Source organism: Hyla sarda, chromosome 9 (genome assembly GCF_029499605.1).
Source record: "Hyla sarda isolate aHylSar1 chromosome 9, aHylSar1.hap1, whole genome shotgun sequence".
Classification (NCBI taxonomy): domain Eukaryota; kingdom Metazoa; phylum Chordata; class Amphibia; order Anura; family Hylidae; genus Hyla; species Hyla sarda.
In genome coordinates this window covers 58,782,296-58,808,333 of record NC_079197.1, presented here as the reverse complement: position 1 = coordinate 58,808,333, position 26,038 = coordinate 58,782,296, and the positions used below count along the sequence as shown (strand labels likewise).

Sequence of the window (26,038 nt, the reverse complement as noted above, 5' to 3'; positions counted from 1 at the left end):
CTGCGCTCCTATATACACTGACATAATTCATAATCTCTGCCGGAACACGGGAGCTCTGATTGGAGAATAGCTATTGACCAATCAGAGCTCCCCTCTCCCGGCGGCGGGGATTATGAATTATGACAGTGTATATATACACACACACACACACACAAGTCGGCGGGAAGCGCGATGTAGCCGCATGTACCGCTGGCTTGTTAACTTAAATGCAGATCGCAGCGGGTCTCTGCAGAATGACCCGATGCGATCTGCACCTCAGCCCCTGGACTATAACTCCCATCATGGGCAGAGTCTGTCCATGATGGGAGTAGTAGTCCTAAAAGTCCCAAAAAGTGTGCAAGTGCCATCCCTCAGCAGCATGCGGTACTACAACTACTCCCATCATGGGACAGACTGTCCCATGATAGGAGTAGTAGTCCAAGGGCAGAGGGACTGATCTCTGTTCACATTATGCATTTTGCATAATGGGAACAGAGCCTTTCTGGCAGTGTGTTCCCAAGCGCAGATATAGATTGGCGTCCGAGATTGGCTAAAACTACAAAGGGGCGACAATTCCTAAATTTATTGCAGGATAATTTTATGGGCCAGTTTGTGGAGGACCCAACAAGAAGTGATGCCTTGTTGGATCTGATCATTTCCAACAACGCAGAGCTGGTTGGTAATGTAACTGTGAGGGAAAACCTTGGTAATATAGTTACTTTTGACTTAAAATGTAGAAAACAAAGACAGGCGGGGAAGGCAAAAACATATAACTTTAAAAAGGCAAACTTCCCTGGGCTGAGAGCTGCACTACAGGACATGGACTGGGGGGAGGTGTTGTCAAATACTGATATAGAAGGTAAATGGGACATCTTTAAATCAACTCTAAATAATTATACAGCTAAATATATACCAAAGGGGAACAAATATAAACGATTAAAACTAAATCCTACATGGCTGACAAATGATGTTAAAAGAGCAATAAACAACAAAAAAATAGCCTTAAAAAAATTCAAATCTGATGGGTCAGCTATAACATTTAAACAGTACAAGGAGCTTAATAAAATCTGTAAAAATGTAATGAAAACTGGAAAAATTCAAAATGAGAGACAGGTGGCCAAAGAAAGCAAAAATAAAAAATCCTAAATATTTTTTTTACATATATAAATGCAAAAAAACCAAGGACAGAACATGTAAGACCCCTCAATAATGATAATGGGGAGGTTGTCACAGGCGATAAAGAGAAAGCGGAGCTACTGAATGGGTTCTTTAGTTCTGTATATACTAAGGAAGAAGGAGCTGACATTGGCCAGGTCAGTGCTGATAACACATCATGTAATGTACTGAACTGGCATAATGTACAGATGGTACAAGGCAAGTTAAGTAATTTAAATTTAAGCAAATCTCCAGGGCCAGATGGATTGCACCCAAGAGTTCTTAGAGAGGTAAGTTCAGTAATATCTGTACCCCTGTTCATGATATTTAGAGATTCACTGGTGTCTGGTATTGTGCCAAGGGACTGGCGAATGTGGTGCCAATCTTCAAAAAAGGGCTCTAGGTCTTCCCCTGGAAACTATAGACCGGTAAGTTTAACGTGCATTGTGGGTAAATTGTTTGAAGGACTTATAAGGGATTACATACAGGAATACATAGGGGATAATAGTACTATAAGTGATAACCAGCATGGGTTTACTAAGGATAGAAGTTGTCAAACCAATCTAATTTGCTTTTATGAAGAGGTGAGTAGAAGCCTTGACAGAGGAATGGCTGTGGATATAGTGTTTCTGGATTTTGCTAAAGCGTTTGACACTGTCAATCATAGACGTCTGACAGGTAAGTTAAGGTCTTTGGGTTTGGAAATTTTAGTTTGTAACTGGATTGAACACTGGCTCATGGATCGTACGCAACGATGACCAGCGTTTTTTTTTTTGTTTTTTTTTATTGAATAAAATGGTTAACGAGGGCTGTAGGGGAGTGTTTTTTTTTTTAAACAAACATTTTTTCAATGTGTCTTGTTTTTTATAATTAAATTTTCTGGGTTAGTAGTGGAAGCCGTCTTATAGACGGAATCCATTACGAAGCCAGGGCTTAGCGTTAGCTTAAAAATCAGCTAGCGCTATCCCCCAATTATTACCCTGGTACCCACTGCTACAGGGGTGCCAGGAAGAGCCGGATTCAACAGGCCCAGAGCTTCAAATAGAGCACTCCTGGGCCTAGGCTGTAACAAGCTGGTGTTATTTAGGCTGGGGAGGGCCAGTAACAATGGTCCTCGCCCACCCTGGTAACGTCAGGCTGTTGCTGCTTGGTTGGTATCTGGCTGATACTGAAAATAGGGGGAACCCTATGCGTAATTTTTTTTATAAATAAAAAAAAAAGAGTGTGGTTCCCTAATTTTTTCAGTATCAGCCAGATACCAATCAAGCAGCTACAGCCTGACGTTACCAGGGTGGGCGAGTACCATTGTTACTGGCCCTCCCCAGCCTAAATAATGCTAGCCTGTTACCGCCTAAGCCCAGGAGCACCATTTCTGACGCTCCGGCCCGGTTGGTACCAGCTCTTCCTGGAACCCCTGTGGCAGTGGGTACCGGGGTAATAATTGGGGGTTAGCACTAGCTGTTTTGGGGGCTAACGCTAAGACCCTGCCTAGTAATAGATTATGTCTACAAGACTCCTTCCACTACTAAGCCTGAAAATTCAATTACAAAAAAACACAACACATTGAAAAAAAACATTTTATTTCAAAAACTCCCCCCACAGCCCTCGTTAACCCTTTTATTGATATTTAAAAAAAAAAAAAAAGCTGTTCGTCGCAATCCACCAAATCTGACATAATCCTCCTCATTCACGTATCAAATTTCGAAGAAAAAAAAAAGTTTAGTACATTTTTTGGTTTCCACACACCAGCAAAAATGCAAGAAAAAAAACACAAGAAAAACTAACAAAACGCAGGAAAAAGCTGGGAGAGTTTTTCTGGCATTCTTTATGATGGACAAAAAAAACCACAATGGAATCCTGGCCTCAAAGCAATAGAACAAAATCCCTACGGCCACTTTTCCTTTGAGGTAGAGAAGGAGTGTACGGTAGAGCGAGGGGGGGCTTTTCTATATTTGCACAAGATTTATCACAAGGACATGCACAGCCTTAGTAAATTTGGAGCAAGATTTTACAATAGACAAGAAGTATCAAGGGGTAGAACTGTGTCTACAATAGACACATATTGATGAATCCCCCCCCCCAATGTGTGTGTGTGTGTATGTTCCAGCATCACTTCCAAACGGCTAAAGATATTAACATGAAACTTGGTACACATGTCACACACACACACACACACACACACACACACACACACATATATATATATCCAAGAAGAGGCTGCAGCACTCAAGGTTATGAGTGTAAAAAAGGTGTTTATTCCATATCAATACAAAAAGTGCAACGTTTCTGCTGCCAATGCAGCCTTTTTCAAGCAACAGACAGTGATCACATGGGTGCTATATATATGTAAATGCACAAACAAATCAATAAAGAAACTAATCAAAAAATTAAGAGGTATATACCATGTAAAGTGCAATAGGATATAGGGTAAAAGCTACCACTATAATGATAAAGTGCATAGTGGACCATGTATGTTAAAAACACAATAAAACTTTACAAAGGCCACATTTTACAGACAAAAATGTCATAATACAGTAATTGCATCATTAAGTTCAAACATATGTTACATAATTAATGACAATACGGGAGGCGGGATGGTTCAGTTGCACTCACCCTATATGTTATATTCGGATCATGCATACAGTGTAACCAGCGATGCAGCATGGGCGTCCGCGCGCGCGGCCACGTGACACGCCAAGTCACATGATCCTCCTCCACCGCGTCACGTGTCCGCGCGCACTTCCGGCCATGCGCACCGACATGTAAACAATGAACGGCTACATTGGAACAAATGCGCGTGTGCAGAAGTAACAAGTATAAGAAAAATTGGAATAAGATAAATTCAACAGAAAAAATGTGTGGAGTAATAGGGTAAAGTATAAGTGGAATAGAGAAAAATAAAGAAGTATAAATAAAATGAAATGAAAATGAAGAATAACTAGATGAATAAATAATACAAGTAAAATAAGGAAAATTAAATGAATATAAAGGTAGAATAAAATAAAATAAATATAGAAAAGTAAAAATTAATAAAAATAAAAAAATATAATAATAATAATAAATAAAATAAAAATAATAATATAAAAATAAAATAAAATAAAAATAATATAAAATAAATAGAAATGGACAAAGATGCACATTGCTGTCTGTTAACCAGGCATGTATATCAATCACTCAGGGCCAAAATTTTTATATATATAGTAGTACCTCTGTGCCTATATTTGGCCTTCCATAGTTGGCGAGATGACGTTTAATTACGCCTTCACGTCTCCTGTGGTAGGGCTCACCTGGGTGAGGATACACCACCTTCCTGGGTGGCCCTATAATAGGCACAGAGGTACTACTATATATATAAAAATTTTGGCCCTGAGTGATTGATATACATGCCTGGTTAACAGACAGCAATGTGCATCTTTGTCCATTTCTATTTATTTTATATTATTTTTATTTTATTTTTATATTATTATTTTTATTTTATTTATTATTATTATTATTATATTTTTTTTATTAATTTTTATTAATTTTTACTTTTCTATATTTATTTAATTTTATTTTCTTTTATTCTACCTTTATATTCATTTAATTTTCCTTATTTTACTTGTATTATTTATTCATCTAGTTATTCTTCATTTTCATTTCATTTTATTTATACTTCTTTATTTTTCTCTATTCCACTTATACTTTACCCTATTACTCCACACATTTTTTCTGTTGAATTTATCTTATTCCAATTTTTCTTATACTTGTTACTTCTCAGACTCTATTCTGATCTTTTTTGCGGCCGTTGCGAACCGCTCCTAGAGTCACATTGTTGGACATGCGCACACGCGCATTTGTTCCAATGTAGCCGTTCATTGTTTACATGTCGGTGCGCATGGCCGGAAGTGCGCGCGGACACGTGACGCGGTGGAGGAGGATCATGTGACTTGGCGTGTCACGTGGCCGGGCGCGCGGACGCCCATGCTGCATCGCTGGTTACACTGTATGCATGATCCGAATATAACATATAGGGTGAGTGCAACTGAACCATCCCGCCTCCCGTATTGTCATTAATTATGTAACATATGTTTGAACTTAATGATGCAATTACTGTATTATGACATTTTTGTCTGTAAAATGTGGCCTTGTGTTTTTAACATACATGGTCCACTATGCACTTTATCATTATAGTGGTAGCTTTTACCCTATATCCTATTGCACTTTACATGGTATATACCTCTTAATTTTTTGATTAGTTTCTTTATTGATTTGTTTGTGCATTTACATATATATAGCACCCATGTGATCACTGTCTGTTGCTTGAAAAAGGCTGCATTGGCAGCAGAAACGTTGCACTTTTTGTATTGATATGGAATAAACACCTTTTTTACACTCATAACCTTGAGTGCTGCAGCCTCTTCTTGGATGTGTTACCTACCTTGACCTAGGACCTTTTCATCGCTGCCTGCACCATCTACTATCCACTTGGGCGCTGCTCTACATTTTGTTTGCTATATATATATATATATATATATATATATATATATATATATATACACACACACACACACACACACACATATATATATATATATAGCAACAGAAGAATGCAGCAGCACACTTATTCTTTGTATATATAGATATATATATATATATATATATATATATATATATATATATATATATATATATATATATATATATAGATATATATATTTTACCCTAACCTACCCCCCCCCCCCCCCCCCATCTGCAAGGGTCAGGGTTAGAGATGAGCGAACTTACAGTAAATTCGATTCCTCACAAACTTCTTGGCTCAGCAGTTGATGACTTATCCTGCGTAAATTAGTTCAGCCTTCAGGTGCTCCGGTGGGCTGGAAAAGGTGGATACATTCCTAGGAAAGAGGCTCCTAAGACTGTATCCACCTTTTCCAGCCCACCGGAGCACCTGAAAGCTGAACTAGTTTATGCAGGAAAAGGCATCAACTGCCGAGCCGAGAAGTTCGTGACGAATCGAATTTACTGTAAGTTCGCTGATCTCTAGTCGAGGTTTTTGTTTAAAGTCCAATGCAAATCTATGGGAAATGTATGTTCCAGCATAACTTCCGTATGGCTGGAGATAGTTCGATAATACTTGGTTACATGTTACTTATATGTCAAACAAAAATATATAATAGTTAAATTATCCATTAACCTATCCCCATACGTGAAGGACGGGGTTTTTGTTTTAAGTCCCATTCAAGTATATAGGACTTTTGGTGTCTTACTCCAAAAGCTCCACTCTGCATCTCGTGGTGAATGCGTCAGTTTGTCTGGCAAGCCACACCCTCCACACATTCCATATCCCATCTTTCAAAGACATGCCCACTCTTTAAGCCACATCCTTTTTATTTTCATCTTACAATATACAGGTTGGCCATTTATATGGATACACCTGATAAAATGGGAATGGTTGGTGATATTAACTTTCTGTTTGTGGCACATAACTATATGTGAGGGGGGAAACTTTTCAAGATGGGTGGTGACTAGAGATGAGCGAACTTACAGTAAATTCGGCAGTTGCTGACTTTAGCCCGCATAAATTAGTTCAGCTTTCAGGTGCTCCGGTGGGCTGGAAAAGGTGGTCACAGTCCTAGGAAAGAGTCTCCTAGGATTGTGTCCACCTTTTCCAGCGCACCGGAGCACCTGAACTCATTTATGCAGGCTAAAGTCAGCAACTGCCGAGCCGAGAAGTTTGTGACGAATCAAATTAACTGTAAGTTCGCTCATCTCTAGTGGTGACCATATTGGCCATTTTGAAGTCGGCCATTTTGAATCCAACTTTAGTTTTTTCAATAGGAAGAGGGTCATGTGACATATCAAACTTATTGGGAATTTCACAAGAAAAACAATTATGTGCTTGGTTTTAACGTAACTTTATTCTTTCATTAGTCTGAAGGCAATTGTCTATGCTGTGAAGATACGAGATGTGCAGCACCTGAAACTACGGATACTGGAAGCCTGTGCTAGCATTTCTCCTGCGGTGTTGCTATCAGTGTGTGAAGAGTGGGAGAAGAGGGTTGCATTGACAATCCAACACAATGGGCAGCACATTGAACACATTTTATAAGTGGTCAGAAACTTGTAAATAACTAATGAAAGAATAAAGTTACGTTAAAACCAAGCACATCATGGGAATTTCACAAGAAAAACAAATAAGTTTGATATGTCACATGACCCTCTTCCTATTGAAAAAACTAAAGTTGGATTCAAAATGGCCGACTTCAAAATGGCCACCATGGTCACCACCCATGTTGAAAAGTTTCCCACCTCACATATACTATACTAATGTGCTACAAACAGGAAGTTAATATCACCAACCATTCTCATTTTATTAAGGTGTATCCATATAAATGGCCCACCCTGTATTTACCACAATGCATGCCTACCTGAGGACGGGATAGGAGGAGTAGAAATGGGGGAGGCATATGGAGCCGGGATATGTGGAGGGGATTTGGGGTCAGGATATCAGGAGGGGATATGGGGTCAAGATTTAAGGACGGGATATGAGGACAAAAGCTTCCTCCTTTGTTGCTTTTCCTCCCCCACAAGGACATGGTAGGAAAAACCGGGCAGCGCGGAGTACTCAGGTAGTAAGTGATATATCAGACTCTACAGTTCCTACCTGAGTAGTCAGCTGAACCAGAGTCATGTTCCATCTTTGTATCTCTGCGAAGACAGCAGCTAGAGTAGGTTCAGCAGGTGGACTAAGTGAGGAGATTGCTGCCGCAGCAGACATGGCAAGCGGAGTACAGGGTAAGGAAAAATGTGAATACTGAACAAAGGCCTGCAAGAAGGCATCGAAATCTTCCAGAGGATCCGAAGGGGCCTCAACCTCAGACAGCGGGATAGGAACTCCCCTGCGATCAGGAGAATCCGGAGAGGAAGAATGCAAAGGGAACTTCTCCAACTTAGCTGCCACCTCCTGTTGTAGCGTCAATTTATTCCTCAGGTTTGCAGACAAGCAGTTCCCCTGCTGAGAGGAGCCAGCTCTGTCCTTATTCTTCTTCCACTTATTAGCAGCCATAGATTGCAATAGAAAATGCCACAGCAGGGGACTGTAGAGGACACACAATAAACAGGCTAGGAGACACCGCACTAATACAGTCCAGCAACAGTGGAGGGGGTAGGGAGAGCACTTGACCAGGTAAGAGGTACCAGAGCATCCAGCAATCGGGAAACAGCCCCAAAAGGTGAAGAACTGCAGGCAGGCTCCCAGCAGTGAGACACCAAAGAAGCGGGGGGCTCCCCAGCAGAGGTGACAGAGAGCTGGCAGGCTCTTAGTAGTAGGAGGCAGAGCAGGGGTCTTCAGGGGAAGAGAACAATGTCCCGGCTTATTCCAGCACCCCACCACTGCAAGGGGCACACTGTGTAAGTTCTCACCCTCAATAATGCACAGTCTCTCCCCTCAGGCAGGCTCCCCCGATAGCAAGCTCCCCCAGAGGACAGAAGCAGCCTGGAGACAGTCCGGGGATTTAAGATGGTGTCCGGCGCCGCGGCTGCAGCGCAGCCTCACCTCCACACAGACGTCTCCCAGCAGTGCACGGCAGCGGAGTCTGACTGATCACCGCTGGGTGCAGAGGCATCTCTCCGCAGCAGAAGGATCAAGCAGCAAGGCCTAACCTCCCATCCTGCACAATAGAAAGGAAGGAAGGCGCCTCATGTGCGGGATCAGTAGATCTTGCAGGTGGGGGTAGGGGAAGGTGATTCCCAAGCCGCTTACCAAAGTTGGTTGTGCGCCCACACACAACAAGGTTAGAAGCAGAAGAGATATGAAGGTAGGTCCACTGCAGCCCTCCTGGATAGGTGTGGGATCAAAGGCGAATGACCAGAGAGTCAGGAGTTTGTCAGGAGGCTGTCTGATGGTTCCTCTCTGCGCCAGACAAACTCCTGACTCTCTGGTCATTCGCCTTTCATCCTGCACAATAGGGGACCTCACAGGTCTCAGCAAGTGAGTAGCAGGGGAGCCCCAGATCAGGCAGGGAGCCGTGCTCCGATCGAGGTGGGAGCTTCAGGGCCTTTCCTCCTTAAGGTCCACAGCACTCCACTAAATGCAGTCCCGACATCCAAAAAGACAGCAGAGGGCACCCCAGGGTATAGGGCAACTGATGGGGGGGGGGGGGGGGGTATGGCACCCCAAAACAGCTGGATATAGAGGGATTGTGCAGGATACTTTAGCAGGATGGCAGGAGCTTAGTGAAAATTCATCTGCTCAGGCCTCCATGCAGACCACACCCCCGGCATCATATCTTTAACCACATACATAATATATTATACTTTTCGTGCAATAGTAGTACTAGTTAACTTAGAGTTTATTACCTGTATGTTAATTTTTTGCTTTTTAATTGGTGTAGTAGATTTACATGTTTTTAGAAGCCTTCCACCTCAACAGCAATAACAAACAGGAGGCGAGACAATAGGCTTTCCTGTCGCATGCCGATGTCCAAATTCGTGCAGATGCAAGCTCAAGGTTCATCATACAAGAGCCATACCCAGGCGATAGATACGGGGGCCAAACTGCATCTTGCACAGACTCCAAATATACAGCCGCTCCATGGAGTCAAACACACACCACAAAACTAGGATCTATGGCATCCTAGGAGGGAGCGATATTTAGATGAAGTCACTAAATATTAATAATGGCTCAGCCAGGCATGAAACCGGTTTGGTCAGGGTGTCTATTAATCGTGCTACGGGCAAAAAGTAAGTTAGAAATGACAGACCGCCGGCTCACAATCCTTCATAGCAGTCCACAAGTATGGCTCGGGAAGGAGGCCGCAAACACTAGAGACCTTTGGAGCACAATGGAAGCCGGGTGACATGGTCATACTGACCCCGCACTCTGGAAGGTAGCCAGAGATCATAACGCATGCAGAATACAAGCTGCCATATGGCGTAGAAATCCAGTCTGTCCTCGCTGCACTTAACGGTAGGCCTAATCTTCTATTTTCGGTATATGCTAATGAGGGGCTGACTGGCACTCTGATGTCAGTGTCGCTGGCCGCAGCGCCGCCCAGCTCATCAATATTGCTCCCTCTTCTCCCCGCTCTGTAATGAAGAGAGAGGGGAGGAATATTGATGAGCTGGGTGGTGCTGCGGCCAGCGGCACTGACATCAGAATGCCAGTTAGCCCGGCCAGTGCCAGTTAGGGCCTCATTAGCATATACCGAAAATAGAAGATTACGGCCGAACGGTGCGGCGGATCCAGGCACGGTAAGCATCAAACTGATTAGTGTCCCCCCACTACTAGCCAGTACCGCTGGTTAGTGTGGGGGGAGAAAGCTGACAAAGCTGACCCCCCACGATCTCCCAAACAGGGCCCCCGCATTGCCTTGCCGTGCGCCAGCTAATGCACGTAGCCTCGACTGGCTGTCGTCCCTGTGTAGAAGATCACGGGGGGGTCCCAGCGTTCGGACTTCCTGCAATCAAATACTTATTAAACAAGCCCCCTCCCACAGACTTGCATTAAGGGGCGGGGCCGTGACATCACGAACTGCTGGCCGCTGTATCGTTAGTCATCGGCCACGGAGCAAACTTAACTATGTAGAGCTGATGACTTGGGGGGCTGCAGAAGAGAGCGCAGTAGTCCCCAGCAGCGGGACCCCTGCGATCAGACATCTTATCCCCTATACTTTGAAAGGGGATAAGATGTCTAGGGGTGGAGTACCCCTTTAACTTGTTAAAAGATAGCTATAGGAAATATTTTTTATTGAAAGTACTTTTTTTGTCATTTTGCAATTCATATTGAATAACCAATCTGCTAACTAATTATTTTAAAAGTAATTTTTAGTTGCAGCCCTAGACACTAGGGATATAGGTTGAACTTTATGGACTCTGGTCTTTTTTTCACCTTATAAACTATGTCAGAGATTTATCAAAATCTGTGCAGAGAAAAAGTGGAGCAGTTGCCCATAGCCACCAATCATATTGCTTTCATTTTTTAAAAGGCTTCTGAAAAATGAAAGAAGTGATCTGATTGATTGCAATGGGTAACTGGTCAACTTTTTCTCTGCACAGGTTTTAATAAATCTCCCCCTATGTTACTATTCGTAAAACCCAGCGCCAAGCAGCAAGGGGTAGTTCCATATTTATACAATTTACCATGTTTTAATTTTTTTAAATATTTTAAGCATTAAAATTTAACTTAGGTTGACGTGAAGATTTTTTAAATTTTTTTTAAAGGGGTACTAGAAAATATATTTTTTTAATCAACTGGTGCCAGAAAGTTAAACAGATTTGTAAATTACTTCTATTTAAAAATCTTAATCCTTCCAGTAATTGTCAGGTGCTGTATGCTCCACAGGAAGTTATTTTCTTTTTTAATTTCTTTCCAGTCTGACCACAGTGCTCTCTGCTGACACCTCTGTCCATTTTAGGAGCTGTCCATAGCAGGAGCAAATCCCCATAGCAAACCTCTCCTGCTCTGGACAGTTCCTGACATGTACAGAGGTGTCAGCAGAGCGCACTGTGGTCAGACAGAAAGGAAATTCAACACCAACAACAAAAGCGTCAGCAACAAAAATGTATGAAACATTACAAAAGTTTATTTATTGAGAATAAAAAAAAAATGCATCATAGCAATTAAAAAGCACAGTGTACACAGCTGGAAGAATAAAGTTCAATATTTGAGTACAAATGCAACAGCAGTCAGAAAGAATTACAGAAGTATATTACCACAACCGAGCCATGTAGTTACCTGCACCTACCCCAACGCACGTTTCACGCCAATGCGCTTCGTCAGGGGGCGTGGACACACGCCCCCTGACGAAGCGCATTGGCGTGAAACGTGCGTTGGGGTAGGTGCAGGTAACTACATGGCTCGGTTGTGGTAATATACTTCTGTAATTCTTTCTGACTGCTGTTGCATTTGTACTCAAATATTGAACTTTATTGCATGGTCTGCATCTTTTCATGTGAGTCCCTTGTTTATGCAACGTTTGTCAGTGTTCTTTGCATTCATATACCCCTTACCTTGAGCCTGTATGTTTCTGCCTTTTCTTCCAGCTGTGTACACTGTGCTTTTTAATTGCTATGATGCATTTTTTTTTTATTCTCAATAAATAAACTTTTGTAAGGTTTCATACATTTTTGTTGCTGACGCTTTTGTTGTTGGTGTTGAATTTTCCCAGTGGGTGGCCTCGGCAACATATTCTTTGTTATATTGCCTTATAGGTGACAGAAAGGAAATTCAAAAAGAAAAGAACTGCCTGTGGTGCATATAGCAGCTGATAAGTACTGGAAGGATTAAGATTTTTAAATAGAAGTCATTTACAAATCTGTTTAACTTTCTGGCACCAGTTGATTTAAAAGAACGTTTTCCAGAGGAGTAACCCTTTAAATATGCTTAGTCTATGGAGCTGTGCAAGGGTTTTGTGCAGAGATCTGTAGTTTTTAGTGGTACTATTTTGGGGTAGATAGGACTATTTGATCCCTTTTTATTCAACTTTTTTCCAAGGATTTGAAAATAAAACCACACAATTCTGATATTTAGTATATTTTTTTGTATATGGCATTCATTGTGTGGAATCAATAGTTATAATTTAATTGTTCAGACATTTCCATATCCAACTATACAAATGACGATGGCCGGACGAAGCACACTAAGTGTGCGAAACTAGAGCTTGGTCGCCACCACTTTTCCCCCCACTCCCCTCTCTTCTGTACCCCGCATCTGAGTATGTCTCAATAAAGAAGACCCTGCAGCCACACTGGTGAGTGCCGATATTTTCATTTCTCTTCACGGATATCATGAACTTTGCTTATTATAGTATCTGAGCACCACCAGAGGCATTACAGCTACACCAACTCCCACCTGCCATTCCTAATCCAGCACACTCACGCAGTGCCGCACTACCTCCTTTGTGCATATCATTGTATTTGGTTGACATGATATTAGTACCTGACGGCTATGTTGGAGGGCGCTTAACGGAAACAGACAGTATCTAATTTTCAAATAAATGCCTAAAAGCTATAGTCACCCAATAAAAGTATTTTTTATTTTAATTTTTTTATTTAATTTATTATCATCCCATTGTGCCCGGGCTACAAAAAACTAAAACTAAAAACTAACTCTCCTTTTGTCACTCCCCTGTTGCACCGATCTAGCTCTTCTGTCCTTGGTCCTGGTCTTCATCCTGCTTACATGATAAGCGTAGGATGTCCAGTGATGTCCTGCCTTGACCTGTGATACGCTGAGCGCAGTGTCATGTAACAGGCCCAGGGAGAAGGTGGGGCCCAGGCTCTTTACATGACACTGCGCTCAGCCTATCACCGGCAAAGGCGGGACATCGCTGCAAACGGTGATATGCCGATCACAGTGTGATGATCTGTGTACACAGAGGCAGAAAGACCGGGACCAGAGGACAGAGGAGCTATACTGGCACAATGGGGGAGCGACCGAAGGGGAGTGTTTTTTTCAGCCCGGGCACAATGGGATGATTATAATGATAATAAAATGGGATCCTGTCTGTTTCCATTCAGCGCCCTGCAACATGATAAAAGAAAGCACTACAGTACTCCTTTAACTGCATTATCTACGGGGTTAAACTAAAGTCAGATTCTGGCAGATATTGTTGTCTACTGTAATATATAACCAGCTCACGAGTTGACGCCATATGTCCTCCATGCATTCTCCAACAGCGTACATGGGAAAGGGTTGGATTTGATCTTGTCTAAACACTGAATACAGGTTGTGCACATTAAAATTTTTCAGTAATGCATTAACATATACACATTCTTTATGTAACTACTCACTGGATTACTGGCATCTCCAGGACCTGCAGTTGTGTTGAGATGTTCAATAACATCCTTTAAATCCTGAGCCATACGTTTCAGTTGAGCGTCAATGTTCTCTGCTAGCTTGTATCTGTTGACAAAAGTAAAATAAAAGGAGAATATGTTCATATTATTCCATATGAATTTATGTTAATCGCTTTTTCCGAAATAATATCTACTACTAAATTTCAGCTTTGGAATAACACATTAAGAAAAATAATGTTTTTATCTTAGTTTGACCAGTTTTCTTTTTGTGGCACAGAACCAATTAGTGCCATCAGATGTACACGCTGCAGTTGTACCTGGTGCCAACTGTATCTTACAGTTGGCACTCTACAGGGATGTGGAAATCCTACAGCCAGACGCCCGGGACATGTAGTGTCGGGCAGATTAGTTTTTCATACATTTAGCCCTGTATCGGGCAAGCAGGGCCAGACCGACTTCCCATTTTTTATAATGTCGGCGCTTAGGGTGTATGAAGCGGGCTCCTGACTTTAGCCTGCTCCATACCCGGCGGCCCCAGGTTGATTCCAGTAGTAGTATTAACCCTCTAGATTGCCACTGTCAAAGTTGACAGCGGCGTCTAAAAGGATCTTATAACTATCCCTGGTGGTCTGGTGGAGTGGAACACCCCCACAGTGCAATCACGGGGTTGGGGGGGAATCCACTGTGGAAGTAGCCGTTGCCCCCTTGGATCTGCATTTAACTGAGCCGCTTTGAGCAGGCTCAACCAAATGACCCCCCTTTTCCATATAAAAAAATAATATGCAAACATAATAAAAATAAACCTATTTGGTATTGGTGCGTGCGTAATTGTCCGAACTATTGGTGCATGCATAGTTGTCCGAGCTATTAAAAAATAACATTTTATATCCCGTACGGTCAATGGCGTTAACTTGGGGGGGGGGGGGGGGGGGTAGCTTAGGATTTTTATTTTTATTACAAAAGTTAAGAAAAAAATGTAAGTTCGTAAAACATGATTAAAACTAAAAATTTGGTATTGCTCTAATTAGGCTGACCTAAAGTATCAAAACAACATGTAAGTTTGGCCACAAGGCCAATGGTGAAAAAAAGACAAAACCCCTAAAATATGCTTTTTTTTTTCAATTTCACCTCACAAATAATTTTTATTTGTTTCAGAGCATAAAAGTTATGAAAAAAAATGAAAAAAGTGTCATTACAAAGTCTAATTGGTCTTGCAAAAAAAAAAAAAAAAAAACCCTCTCATGGGTCTGATGGAAAAATAAGAGTTACGGCTATTATAGGATGAGGAGGAAAAAACGAAAGTGCAGAAACTAATAAAGACCTTATTTACGTTCTATGTTAGTTGAAATTATTTTGTCTACCAGGACAAATAGATTGTGTAACGTTTTAGTCCCTTGGACAAGTTTTTTTCCACACTGCTGTGATCAGAGTTATCCCTGATTTCTGTTATTGAAGCAACCTTTTTGATGCTGCAGTGAAACATGATCACAGCATCCACTTAACCCCTTAAGGACCAGGCCATTTTACACCTTAAGGACCAGAGCGTTTTTTGCAATTCTGACCACTGTCACTTTAAACATTAATAACTCGAATGCTTTTAGTTATCATTCTGATTCCGAGATTGTTTTTTCGTGACATAGTCTACTTTAACTTAGTGGTAAAATGTTATGGTAACTTGCATCCTTTCTTGGTGAAAAATCCCCAAATTTGATGAAAAAAATGAAATGCATTTTTCTAACTTTGAAGCTCTCTGCTTGTAAGGAAAATGGATATTCAAAGCAAAAACATTTTTGGTTCATATATACAATATGTCTACTTTATGTTTGCATCATAAAATTTATGAGTTTTTACTTTTGGAGGACACCAGAGGGCTTCAAAGTTCAGCAGCAATTTTGAAATTTTTCACAAAATTTTCAAACTTGCTATTTTTCATGGACCAGTTCAGGTTTGAAGTGGATTTGAAGGGTCTTCATATTAGAAATACCCCATAAATGACCCCATTATAAAAACTACACCCCCTAAAGTATTCAAAATGACATTCAATAAGTGTATTAACCCTTTAGGTGTTTCACAGGAATAGCAGCAAAGTGAAGGAGAAAATTCACAATCTTCATTTTTTACACTCGCATGTTCTTGTAGACCCAATTTTTGCAAGGGGTAAAAAGGAGAAAATTTTTACTTGTATTTGAAACCCAATTTCTCTCGATTAAGGACATACCTCATATGTCCATGTAAAGTGTTCGGCGGGCGCAGTAGAGGGCTCAGAAGGGAAGGAGCGACAAATGGTTTTTGGGGGGCATGTCATCTTTAGGAAGCCCCTATGGTGCCAGAACAGCAAAAAAAAAAAAAAAAAAACACATGGCATACCATTTAGGAAACCAGACCCCTCGGGGAACGTAACAAGGGGTAATGTGAACCTTAATACCCCACAGGTGATTCACGACTGTTTCATATGTAAAAAAAAATTTTTTTTTTTACATTTTTAAAAAGGGTAATAGCAGAAAATACCCGCCAAAATTTATAACACAATTTCTACCCAGTACGGCGATGTGGCCCTAAACTGTTGCCTTGAAATACGACAGGGCTCCAAAGTGAGAGCGCCATGCGTATTTGATGCCTAAATTAGGGATTTGCATAGGGGTGGACATAGGGGTATTCTACGCCAGTGATTCCCAAACAGGGAGCCTCCAGCTGTTGTAAAACTCCCAGCATTCCTGGTCAGTCAGTGGCTATCTGGCAATACTGGGATTAGTTGTTTTGCAACAGCTGGAGGCTACGTTTTGGAAACAGTGGCGTACCAGACGTTTTTCATTTTTATTGGGAGGGGAGCTGTGTAGGGGTATGTGCATATGTAGTGTTTTTTACTTTTTATTTTATTTTGTGTTAGTGTAGTGTAGTGTTTTTAGGGTACAGTCGCACGGGCAGGGGTTCACAGTAGTTACTCACTGGCAGTTGGAGCTGCGGCAGAAAATTTGCCGCAGCTCAAACTTGCAGCCGGATACTTACTGTAAACCTTCGCCCATGTGAGTGTACCTTGTGCATTCACATTGGGGGGGGGGGGGGAGATAAATACCTCCAGCTGTTGCAAAACTACAACTCCCAGCATGTACGGTCTATCAGTGCATGCTGGGAGGTGTAGTTTTGCAACAGCTGGAGGCACACTGGTTGTGAAACACAGAGCTTGGTAACAAACTCCGTGTTTTGCAACCAGTGTGCCTTCAGCTGTTGCAAAAGCTACAACCCCCAGCATGTACGGACAACAGAAGGGCATGCTGGGACTTGTAGTTATGCAACAGCTGGAGGCATACTACTTTGGCTGGGGATTGTATTTATGCAACAGCTGGAGACACACTGGTTTGCTACTTAACTCTGAGTGTCACAACCAGTGTGCCTCCAGCTGTTGCAAAACTACAACTCTCAGCAGTCACCGACAGCCAACGGGCATGCTGGGAGTTGTAGTTATGCAACCAGCAGATGCACCACTACAACTTCCAGCATGCACTTTAGCTGTTTGTGCAAGCTGGGAGTTGTAGTTATATAACAGCTGAAGGTACACTTTTCCATAGAAAAAATGTGCCTCCAGCTGTTGCAAAACTATAAGTCCCAGCATGCCCATAAGGGAATGCTGGGAGTTGTGGTGGTCTGCCTCCTGCTGTTGCATAACTACAGCTCCCAGCATGCCCTTTTTGCATGCTGGGAGCTGTTGCTAAGCAACAGCAGGAGGCCGTCACTCACCTCCTACTGCTGCTTCGGGACACAGGTCAGTCCCTCGCCACCGCAGTCGCCGCCGCTCCTGGGGCCCGATCCCAACATTGATGCCGGGGATCGGGGTCCCCAACTCCCGGGGTCTTCTTCCTGCACCCGCTCACGTCCTCCGGAAGAGGGGCGGAGCGGGTTGCGGGAGTGACACCTGCAGCAGGTGCCCTGATTGGTCGGCCGGTAAACAGAGACGGCCCCGATCAGCCATTAATTCCGGGTCACTGGAGACCCGATTGACCCGGAATCCGCCGCAGATCACTGGGCTGAATTGTTCAGCGATCTGCGTCCATCGTCGACATGGGGGGTCATCATGACCCCCTGGGCGATATGCCGGGATGCCTGCTGAACGATTTCAGCAGGCATCCGGCACCGGCTCCTCTCCGGCTAGCGGCGGGGGCCGGAAATGCGCAGGGCGTATCCATATGCCCTGTGTCCTTAAGGACTTGGAAACGGGGGCATATGGATACGCCCTGTGTCCTTAAGGGGTTAAGGAAAAAAAAAAAAACACGTGACCTGGTATTCATTTTTGTAAACTTTATATAGTGGGGATCAAAAGTTTGGGCACCCCAGGTAAAAATTTGTATTAATGTGCATAAAGAAGCCAAGGAAAGATGGAAAAATCTCCAAAAGGTATCAAATTACAGATTAGACAATCTTATAATATGTCAACAAAAGTTAGATTTTATTTCCATCATTTACACTTTCAAAATAGCAAAAAAAAATGGCGTCTGCAGAAGTTTGGGCGCCCTGCAGAATTTATAGCATGCACTGCCCCCTTTGCAAAGCTGAGACCTGCCAGTGTCATGGATTGTTCTCAATCATCTGGGAAGACCAGGTGATGTCAATCTCAAAGGTTTTAAATGCCCAGACTCATCTGACCTGGCCCCAACAGCACCATGGGTTCTTCTAAGCAGTTGTCTAGAAATCTGAAACTGAAAATAGTTGACGCTCACAAAGCTGGAGAAGGCTATAAGAAGATAGCAAAACATTTTCAGATGTCAATATCCTCTGTTTGGAATGTAATTAAGAAATGGCAGTCATCAGGAACAGTGGAAGTTAAAGCAAGATCTGGAAGACCAAGAAAATATCAAACAGAACAGCTCGCAGGATTGTGAGAAAAACAATTCAAAACCCACGTTTAACTGCACAATCCCTCCATAAACTTCTGGCAGACACTGGAGTTGTGGTACACTATTCCACTATAGAGAGATACTTATGGTCTTCATGGAAGAGTCTTCAGAAGAAAACCTCTTCTACGTCCTCACCACAAAAATCTGCGTTTGAACTTTGCAAATGAACATATAGACAAGCCTGATACATTTTGGAAACAAGTTCTGTGGACCGATTAGGTTAAAATTGAACTTTTTGGCCGGAATGAGCAAAGGTACGTTTGGAGAAGAAGGGGAACAGAATTTAATGAAAAGAACCTCTGTCCAACTGTTAAGCATGGGAGTGTATCAATCATGCTTTGGGGTTGTATTGCAGCCAGTGGAACAGGGAACATCTCACAAGTAGAAGCAAAAAATTGATTCAATAAAATTTCAGCAAATTTTGGATGCTAACTTGATGCCATCTGTGAAAAAGCTGAAGTTAAAGAGAGGATGGCTTCCACAAATGGATAATGATCCTAAACACACCTCGCAATCCACGGGGGGGGGGGGGGGGTTACATCAAGAGGCATAAACTGAAGGTTTTGTCATTGCCTTCACAATCTCCTGACCTCAACATAATTGAACATCTATGGATAGACCTTAAAAGAGCAGTGCGTGACAGACAGCCCAGAAATCTCAAAGAACTGGAAGACTTTTGTAAGGAAGAATGGGCAAAGATACCTCAAACAAGAAATGAAAGACTCTTGGCTGGCTACAAAAAGTGTTTACAAGCTGTGATATTTGCCAAAAGGGGGCAGTACAAGACATTAACTCTGAAGGGTGCCCAAACTTTTGCAGAGGCCATTTTTTTGTTTTCTGTTATTTTGAAAGTGTAAATGATGGAAATAAAATCTAACTTTTGTTGACATATTATAAGAATGTCTAATCTGTAATTTGATGCCTTTTGGAGATTTTTCCATCTTTCCTTGGCTTCTTTATGCACATTAATACACATTTTTACCTGGGGTGCCCAAACTTTTGATCCCCACTATATAACATTCTGTGACATTGAGGCTTTATTTTTATTGTAAACTGCATCTAAGGCAGGGATCACACATACGGTATTTTTTTTTTTTACCCAGGGTAAAAAGGTATACATTAAATGGATGCTAAAAACTGATTTTTTTCTATGGCTGATGATGCATCTCCAGGACCTGTAGTTGTGTTGACTTGCACCATAGGATAAAAATGCACTACGCCTAATATTCCTCTGCAGTCCTGTGGTTAAAGGAGTTAGCCAGGAAAAAAACATTTTTTTATATACCAACTGGCTCCAGAAAGTTAAATAGATTTGTAAATTACTTCTGAGCTGCTGAAGTTGAGTTTTTCTTTTCGGTCTACGTGCTCTCTGATGACACGTGTCTCGTGAGATGTCCAGAGTAGAAGCAAATTCCCATAGCAAACCTATTCTGCTCTGTGCAGTTGCTGAGACAAGCAGAGATGTCAGCAGAGAGCACTGTTTCCAGACAGATAAGAACAACAACTTCAGTAGCCGATAATTATTGGAAGGATTAAAGGACAACTGCAGCACAATATACACTTATCCCCTATCTACAAGATAGGGGATAAGTGTTTGATCGCGGGGGGTCCGACCGCTGGGACCCCCCTCGATCTCCCTAATGGGGCGCCCTGTCTCCTCCCCGTTCCAATACAGTTCTATGGGGGAGACGGGGAGGCAGGAACACTGCCTCCCCGCCTCTCCCATAGAGATGTATGGAGGAGGCGTGCCGGCCGCAACGTCATGCTGCGGCTGGCACGCCCCCTGCACGGGGGAGCCACGGCACATCCGCGGCCCCGTACAGGAGATCACAGGGGGTCCCAGCGGTCGAACCCCCCGCGATCAAACACTTATCCCCTATCCTGTGGATAGGGGATAAGTGTTAATTACGCTGCAGATGTCCTTTAAGATTTTATTTAATAGAAGTAATTTACAAATCTGTTTAACTTTCTGGAGCCAGTTGAGCTAGAGTGGCAAATGCCACTTTTTTAGATCATCATACAGGAGACCTAAAGTAGAAAATAAAATATCCACAGAATTCAAATCAGGGGCATAAGGTGGAAGGGAGAAAATCTACTCCTAGGGATTTCCCTGGAATAGAGACAAAAATAACCTGCAACATTCACGGAAAACCATCAGTGCAGATGCTGATTAGAAACAGACAGGATCCCACTTTTCAAATATTTGCCTAGAGGCTATGGTCACCATTACTACCAAACACAAGCAGCTTAAAGATTACAAGACTATCTACATTTTATTATTTACAATACTATCTACAATTATTAACACCCTGGCTTCAACAATGTGAGATGGTATCAAGTAGTTTGCTGCTCATGGAATAGTCAAGAACCTTTCAAACCATGGTGGAGAAAAATTGATCAGTGAACACTATGAAAGTTGGTTCAAAATGTTTTTTTTATTTTGCCACATGTACAACATATAAAGATTTGGTATCAACCCAAACCATATGCTGCACACTGAACAAAACAGGGCTCTGTGGAAGGAGAAGAAAGGAGGACCACTGCTTAATGAATAGGGGGGGGGGGGGGGGGGAGCAAATGAACTAAACCACAATACATCTATGGACAGATGAAACTAAACTAGAGGTCTTAAGCAATGCACACGAGCATTTCTACAGGGTGGGCCATTTATATGGATACACCTTAATAAAAAGGGAATGGTTGGTGATATTAACTTCCTGTTTGTGGCACATTAGTATATGTGAGGGGGGAAACTTCAAAATGGGTGGTGAACATGGCACCCATTTTGAAGTCAGCCATTTTGAATCATACTTTTGTTTTTCAATAGGAAGAGGGTCATGTGACATCAAACTTATTGGGAATCTCATGTTAAAACCAAGCACGTCATTGTTTTTCTTGTAACTTTATTCTTTCATGAGTTATTTACAAGTTTCTGACCACTTATAAAATGTGTTCAATGTGCTGCCCATCGTGTTGGATTGTCAATGCAACCCTCTTCTCCCACTCTTCACACACTGATAGCAACACTGCAGGAGAAATGCTAGCACAGGCTTCCAGTATCCGTAGTTTCAGGTGCTGCACATCTCGTATCTTCACAGCTTAGAAGTTTATCTTTGGGGTCATCTGAAGGCAATTGTCTAAGGGGGTCAGATCGGGAGACCTTGGGGGCCATTCAACTGGCCCACGAAGACCAATCCACTTTCCAGGAAACGGTTCATCTAGGAATGCTCGGACCTGACACCCATAATGTGGTGGTGCACCATCTTGCTGGAAAAACACCGGGAACGTGCCAGTTTCAGTGCATAAAGAGGGAAACACATCATCATGTAGCAATTTCACATATCCAGTGGCCTTGAGATTTCCATTGATGAAGAATGGCCCCACAGCATTTTAGTGGTGTGTTAAGGCCGACTTTACTCCTTGTTACATTCCGTTAGGGGTTTAGTTTCCAAAATGGGGTCACATCTGGGTATTTATTGTTTTATGTAAGAACCGCTGTAAAATCAGCCACCCCTGTGCAAATCACCAATTTAGACCTCAAATGTACATGGAACACTCTCACTTCTGAGCCATGTTGTGCGCCTGCAGAGCACTTTACGCCCACATATGGGGTATTTCTGTACTGTACTGTAAATTTTGGGGGTCTTTTTTTCATTTACCGCTTGTGAAAATTAAAAATATGGGTAAACACCAGCATGTTAGTGTAAAAAAAAAGTTTTTTTTACACTAACATGCTGGTGTAGACCCCCAACTTTACCTTTTCATAAGGGGTAAAAGGAGAAAAAGTCCCCCAAAATCAGTCAGTGGCTGTCCGGCAAAACTGTGAGCTGTTTTTCAACAGTTGGAGGCTCCGTTTTGGAGACACTGCCGTAAAGTACGTTTTTTTTATGGGGGGGGGGGGGGGGGGGGGACCTGTGTAGGGGTATGTGTATATGCAGTGTTTTACCCTTTATTATGTGTTGTAGTGTAGTGTTTTTAGGGTACATTCACACAGGCAGAGGTTTACAATGAGTTTCTCGCTGGGAGTTTGAGCTGCGGCAGAAAATTTGCCGCATCTCAAACTTGCAGCAGAAAACTCGCTGTAAACCCGCCCGTGTGAATGTAACCTGTACATTCACATTGGAGGGGCATGCACTGACAGGCCATACATGCTGGGAGTTGTAGTTATCCAGCAGCTGGAGGCACGTTGGTTGCAAAACAGAGTTTGTTACTTAACTCAGTGTTTCGCAACCAGTGTGCCTCCAGCTGTTGCAAAACTAGAACTCCCAGCACGTACAGTCTCATTGCATGCTAGGCGTTTTATTTTTGCAACAGCTGGAGGCACACTGGTTGCAAAACACTGAGTTAGGTAACAAACTGTTTCACAACCAATGTGTTTCCAGCTGTTGCAAAACTGCAACAATCAGCATGTTGTAGTTGTAGTTTTGCAACAGCTGGAGGCACACTACTACAACTCCCAGCATGCCCTTTGGTAGTCTGTGCATGCTGGGAGTTGTAGGTATGCAACAGCTGGCTGCACACTTTTTAATAGAAAAATTGTGCCTCCAGCTGTTGCATAACTACAACCCCCAGCATGCACAGACTATGAAAGGGCATGCTGGGAGTTGTAGTTGGAACTCCAGCTGTGCAAAACTACAACTCCCAGCATGCCCTTTGGCTGTGCATGCTGCGAGTTGATGCTAAGCAACAGCAGGAGGTGAATAGGCCTCACCTCCTGCTGTATCCTGCCACCGGGACCGCCGCCGCTGCTACTGCCGCCGATCCTGCTGCTCCTGTCGCTGCCACCGATCGCGACGGACCAGGACAAGGTAGGAGACCCCCGCCGGCGCCAATCTCTGCCGTCCCGCTCAGCAGGGTCGTGATTGGTCGGTCGTTCCAACCGATCAATCACATGATCGTGAGGCGGAACCCGTGCCACCTCACTTCTCGGACAGCCCCATTCACCCTTTTTTCCTGGGTCACCAGAGACCAGATTGACCCGGAAAAGCCGCAAATTGGGGGGGGGGGGGGGGGTCCCGGAATTCCATACGCCCTCAGTCCCTTAAAGGACAACTGTAGTGGAACACTTTTATATATGCCGGGGCCTCAAAAACAAACAAAATAAACTCATCCATACCTTTCTACGAGCCCCCGTTGGTCCGGCACAGGCCTCACTGTCCAGCAGTGCTGACCTCATTCCAATTCCTGGGGACGGGGACACCGCAGAGCCGTCTGCGTATCACCGGCTGCAGCGATGTCCCGCCCCGGCCTGTGATAGGCTGAGCCCACTGTCATGTAAGGAGCTCTGGCTGGCTTCTTACAAGACAGTGGGCTCAGCCTATCAGAGGCCGGGGCGGGACATCGCTGCGGACCGTGAGGCCTGTGCCGGACCAACGGCGGCTCGTAGGAAGGTATGTATGAGTTTGTTTATTTTTGAGGCCCGGGCATATATAAAAGTGTTCCACTACAGTTGTCCTTTAACCCCTTAAGGACCGGGGTTTTTTCCGTTTTTTGCACCTAAAAATCCATATGATGGCTTATTTTTTGTGCCACTAATTCTACTTTGTAATGACGTCAGTCATTTTGCCCAAAGATCTACGGTGAAACGGAAAAAAAAAATCATTGTGCGACAAAATTGAAAGAAAAAAAAAACGCTGTTTTGTAACTTTTGGGGGCTTCCGTTTCTACGTAGTACATTTTTCAGTAAAAATGACACCTTATCTTTATTCTGTAGGTCCATACGATTAAAATGATACCCTACTTATATAGCTTTGATTTTGTCGGACTTCTGGAAAAAATCATAACTACATGCAGGAAAATTAATACTTTTAAAATTGTCATCTTCTGACACCTATAACTTTTTAATTTTTCTGTGTATGGGGCGGTTTGAGGGCTCATTTTTTGCGCCGCGATCTGAAGTTTTTAACGGTACCATTTTTGCATTGATAGGACTTGAGCACTATTTCGGACTTTGGAATTTTTTTGCGCGCACACCATTGACCGAGCGGTTTAATGAATGATATATTTTTATAATGCGGACATTTCCGCACGTGGTGATACCATATATGTTTATTTTTATTTACACTTTTTTTTTATTGGAAAAGGGGGGTGATTCAAACTTTTAATAGGGGAGGAGTTAAATGATCTTTATTCACTTTTTTTTTGCAGTGTTATAGGTCCCATAGGGACCTATAACACTGCACACACTGATCTCTTATACTGATCATTGTTATCCCATAGGGACCTATAACACTGCACACACTGATCATCATTGATCACTGGTTTCTCATAGGAAACCAGTGATTGATGATTCTGCCGCTTGACTGCTCATGCCTGGATCTCAGGCACTGAGCAGTCATTCGGCGATCGGACAGCGAGGAGGCAGGTAGGGGCCCTCCCGCTGTCCTATAAGCTGTTCGGGATGCCGCGATTTCGCCTCGGCTATCCCGAACAGCCCACTGAGCTAGCCGGCAACTTTCGCTTTCACTTTTAGTTCCGCGGCGCCGCGCGCTATTAGGGGCGGGTCCCGGCTTCACTATGACGTCGGGCCCGCCGTGATATGATGCGGGGTTACTGTATAACCCCGCGTTATATCAGGAGAGCAGGACCAAGGACGTAACGGTACGTCCTTGGTCCTTAAGGGGTTAAGGACTTCAAAATGGGGGCGTATGGATACACTCGGCGTCCTTAAGGGGTTAAAGGGGTACTCCACTGGAACACTTTTTTTTATTCAACTGGTGCTAGAAGGTTAAACAGATTTGTAAATTACTTCTATTTTAAAAGCTTAACCCCTTCCCGCAGAATGTCATATAAAAACGCCGGGTTGTGCAGTGCGTTCGCGCATCCCGACGTTTATAAATGACATTCAGTTAACCCGGCGATGCGTAGCATCGTACAGGTTAACCAGCAGAAGTCCCGCTGTTTCCAGCAAGGGACAACTTCTGCTTCACCCCCAGGACCATCCATTGATGGTCCTGGTCAGCGATCACTGTGATTGGTCAATCACAGTGATCTGGGGTGAAAGTTCAGATCCCCCGCACTGCCCGCTCCTGGAAGTCGGGCAGAACGGGGGACGATGGCTGCGGGGGCTCGCGGCATAGGTGGGGGAACACGTGGGGACCGGCGGACTTACCCGAACCAGCGGCGGGACCGAGGAGCAGCGCGGGACCGGCCACGTGGACAAGCAGCGACAGGACCGGCAGGTAAGTATATGGTCCTCAGAAGCAGCAGTGAAGATCTTCACTGCTGCTTATAGGAGT

General features: G+C 43.2%; 1 protein-coding gene across 3 annotated transcripts in view; it reads right to left on the bottom strand.

Annotated features, from left to right (window-relative positions):
* The window catches only part of NUP62CL (nucleoporin 62 C-terminal like), a 160,887-nt gene that overhangs the window by 15,776 nt on the left and 119,073 nt on the right, over positions 1-26,038 (bottom strand). For all 3 annotated transcript variants that reach the window (XM_056540850.1, XM_056540848.1, XM_056540849.1), the window contains exon 10: positions 13,906-14,017. In XM_056540850.1, the coding sequence (XP_056396825.1) occupies positions 13,906-14,017 (112 nt within the window). The remainder of the gene's footprint in view (positions 1-13,905; positions 14,018-26,038) is intronic.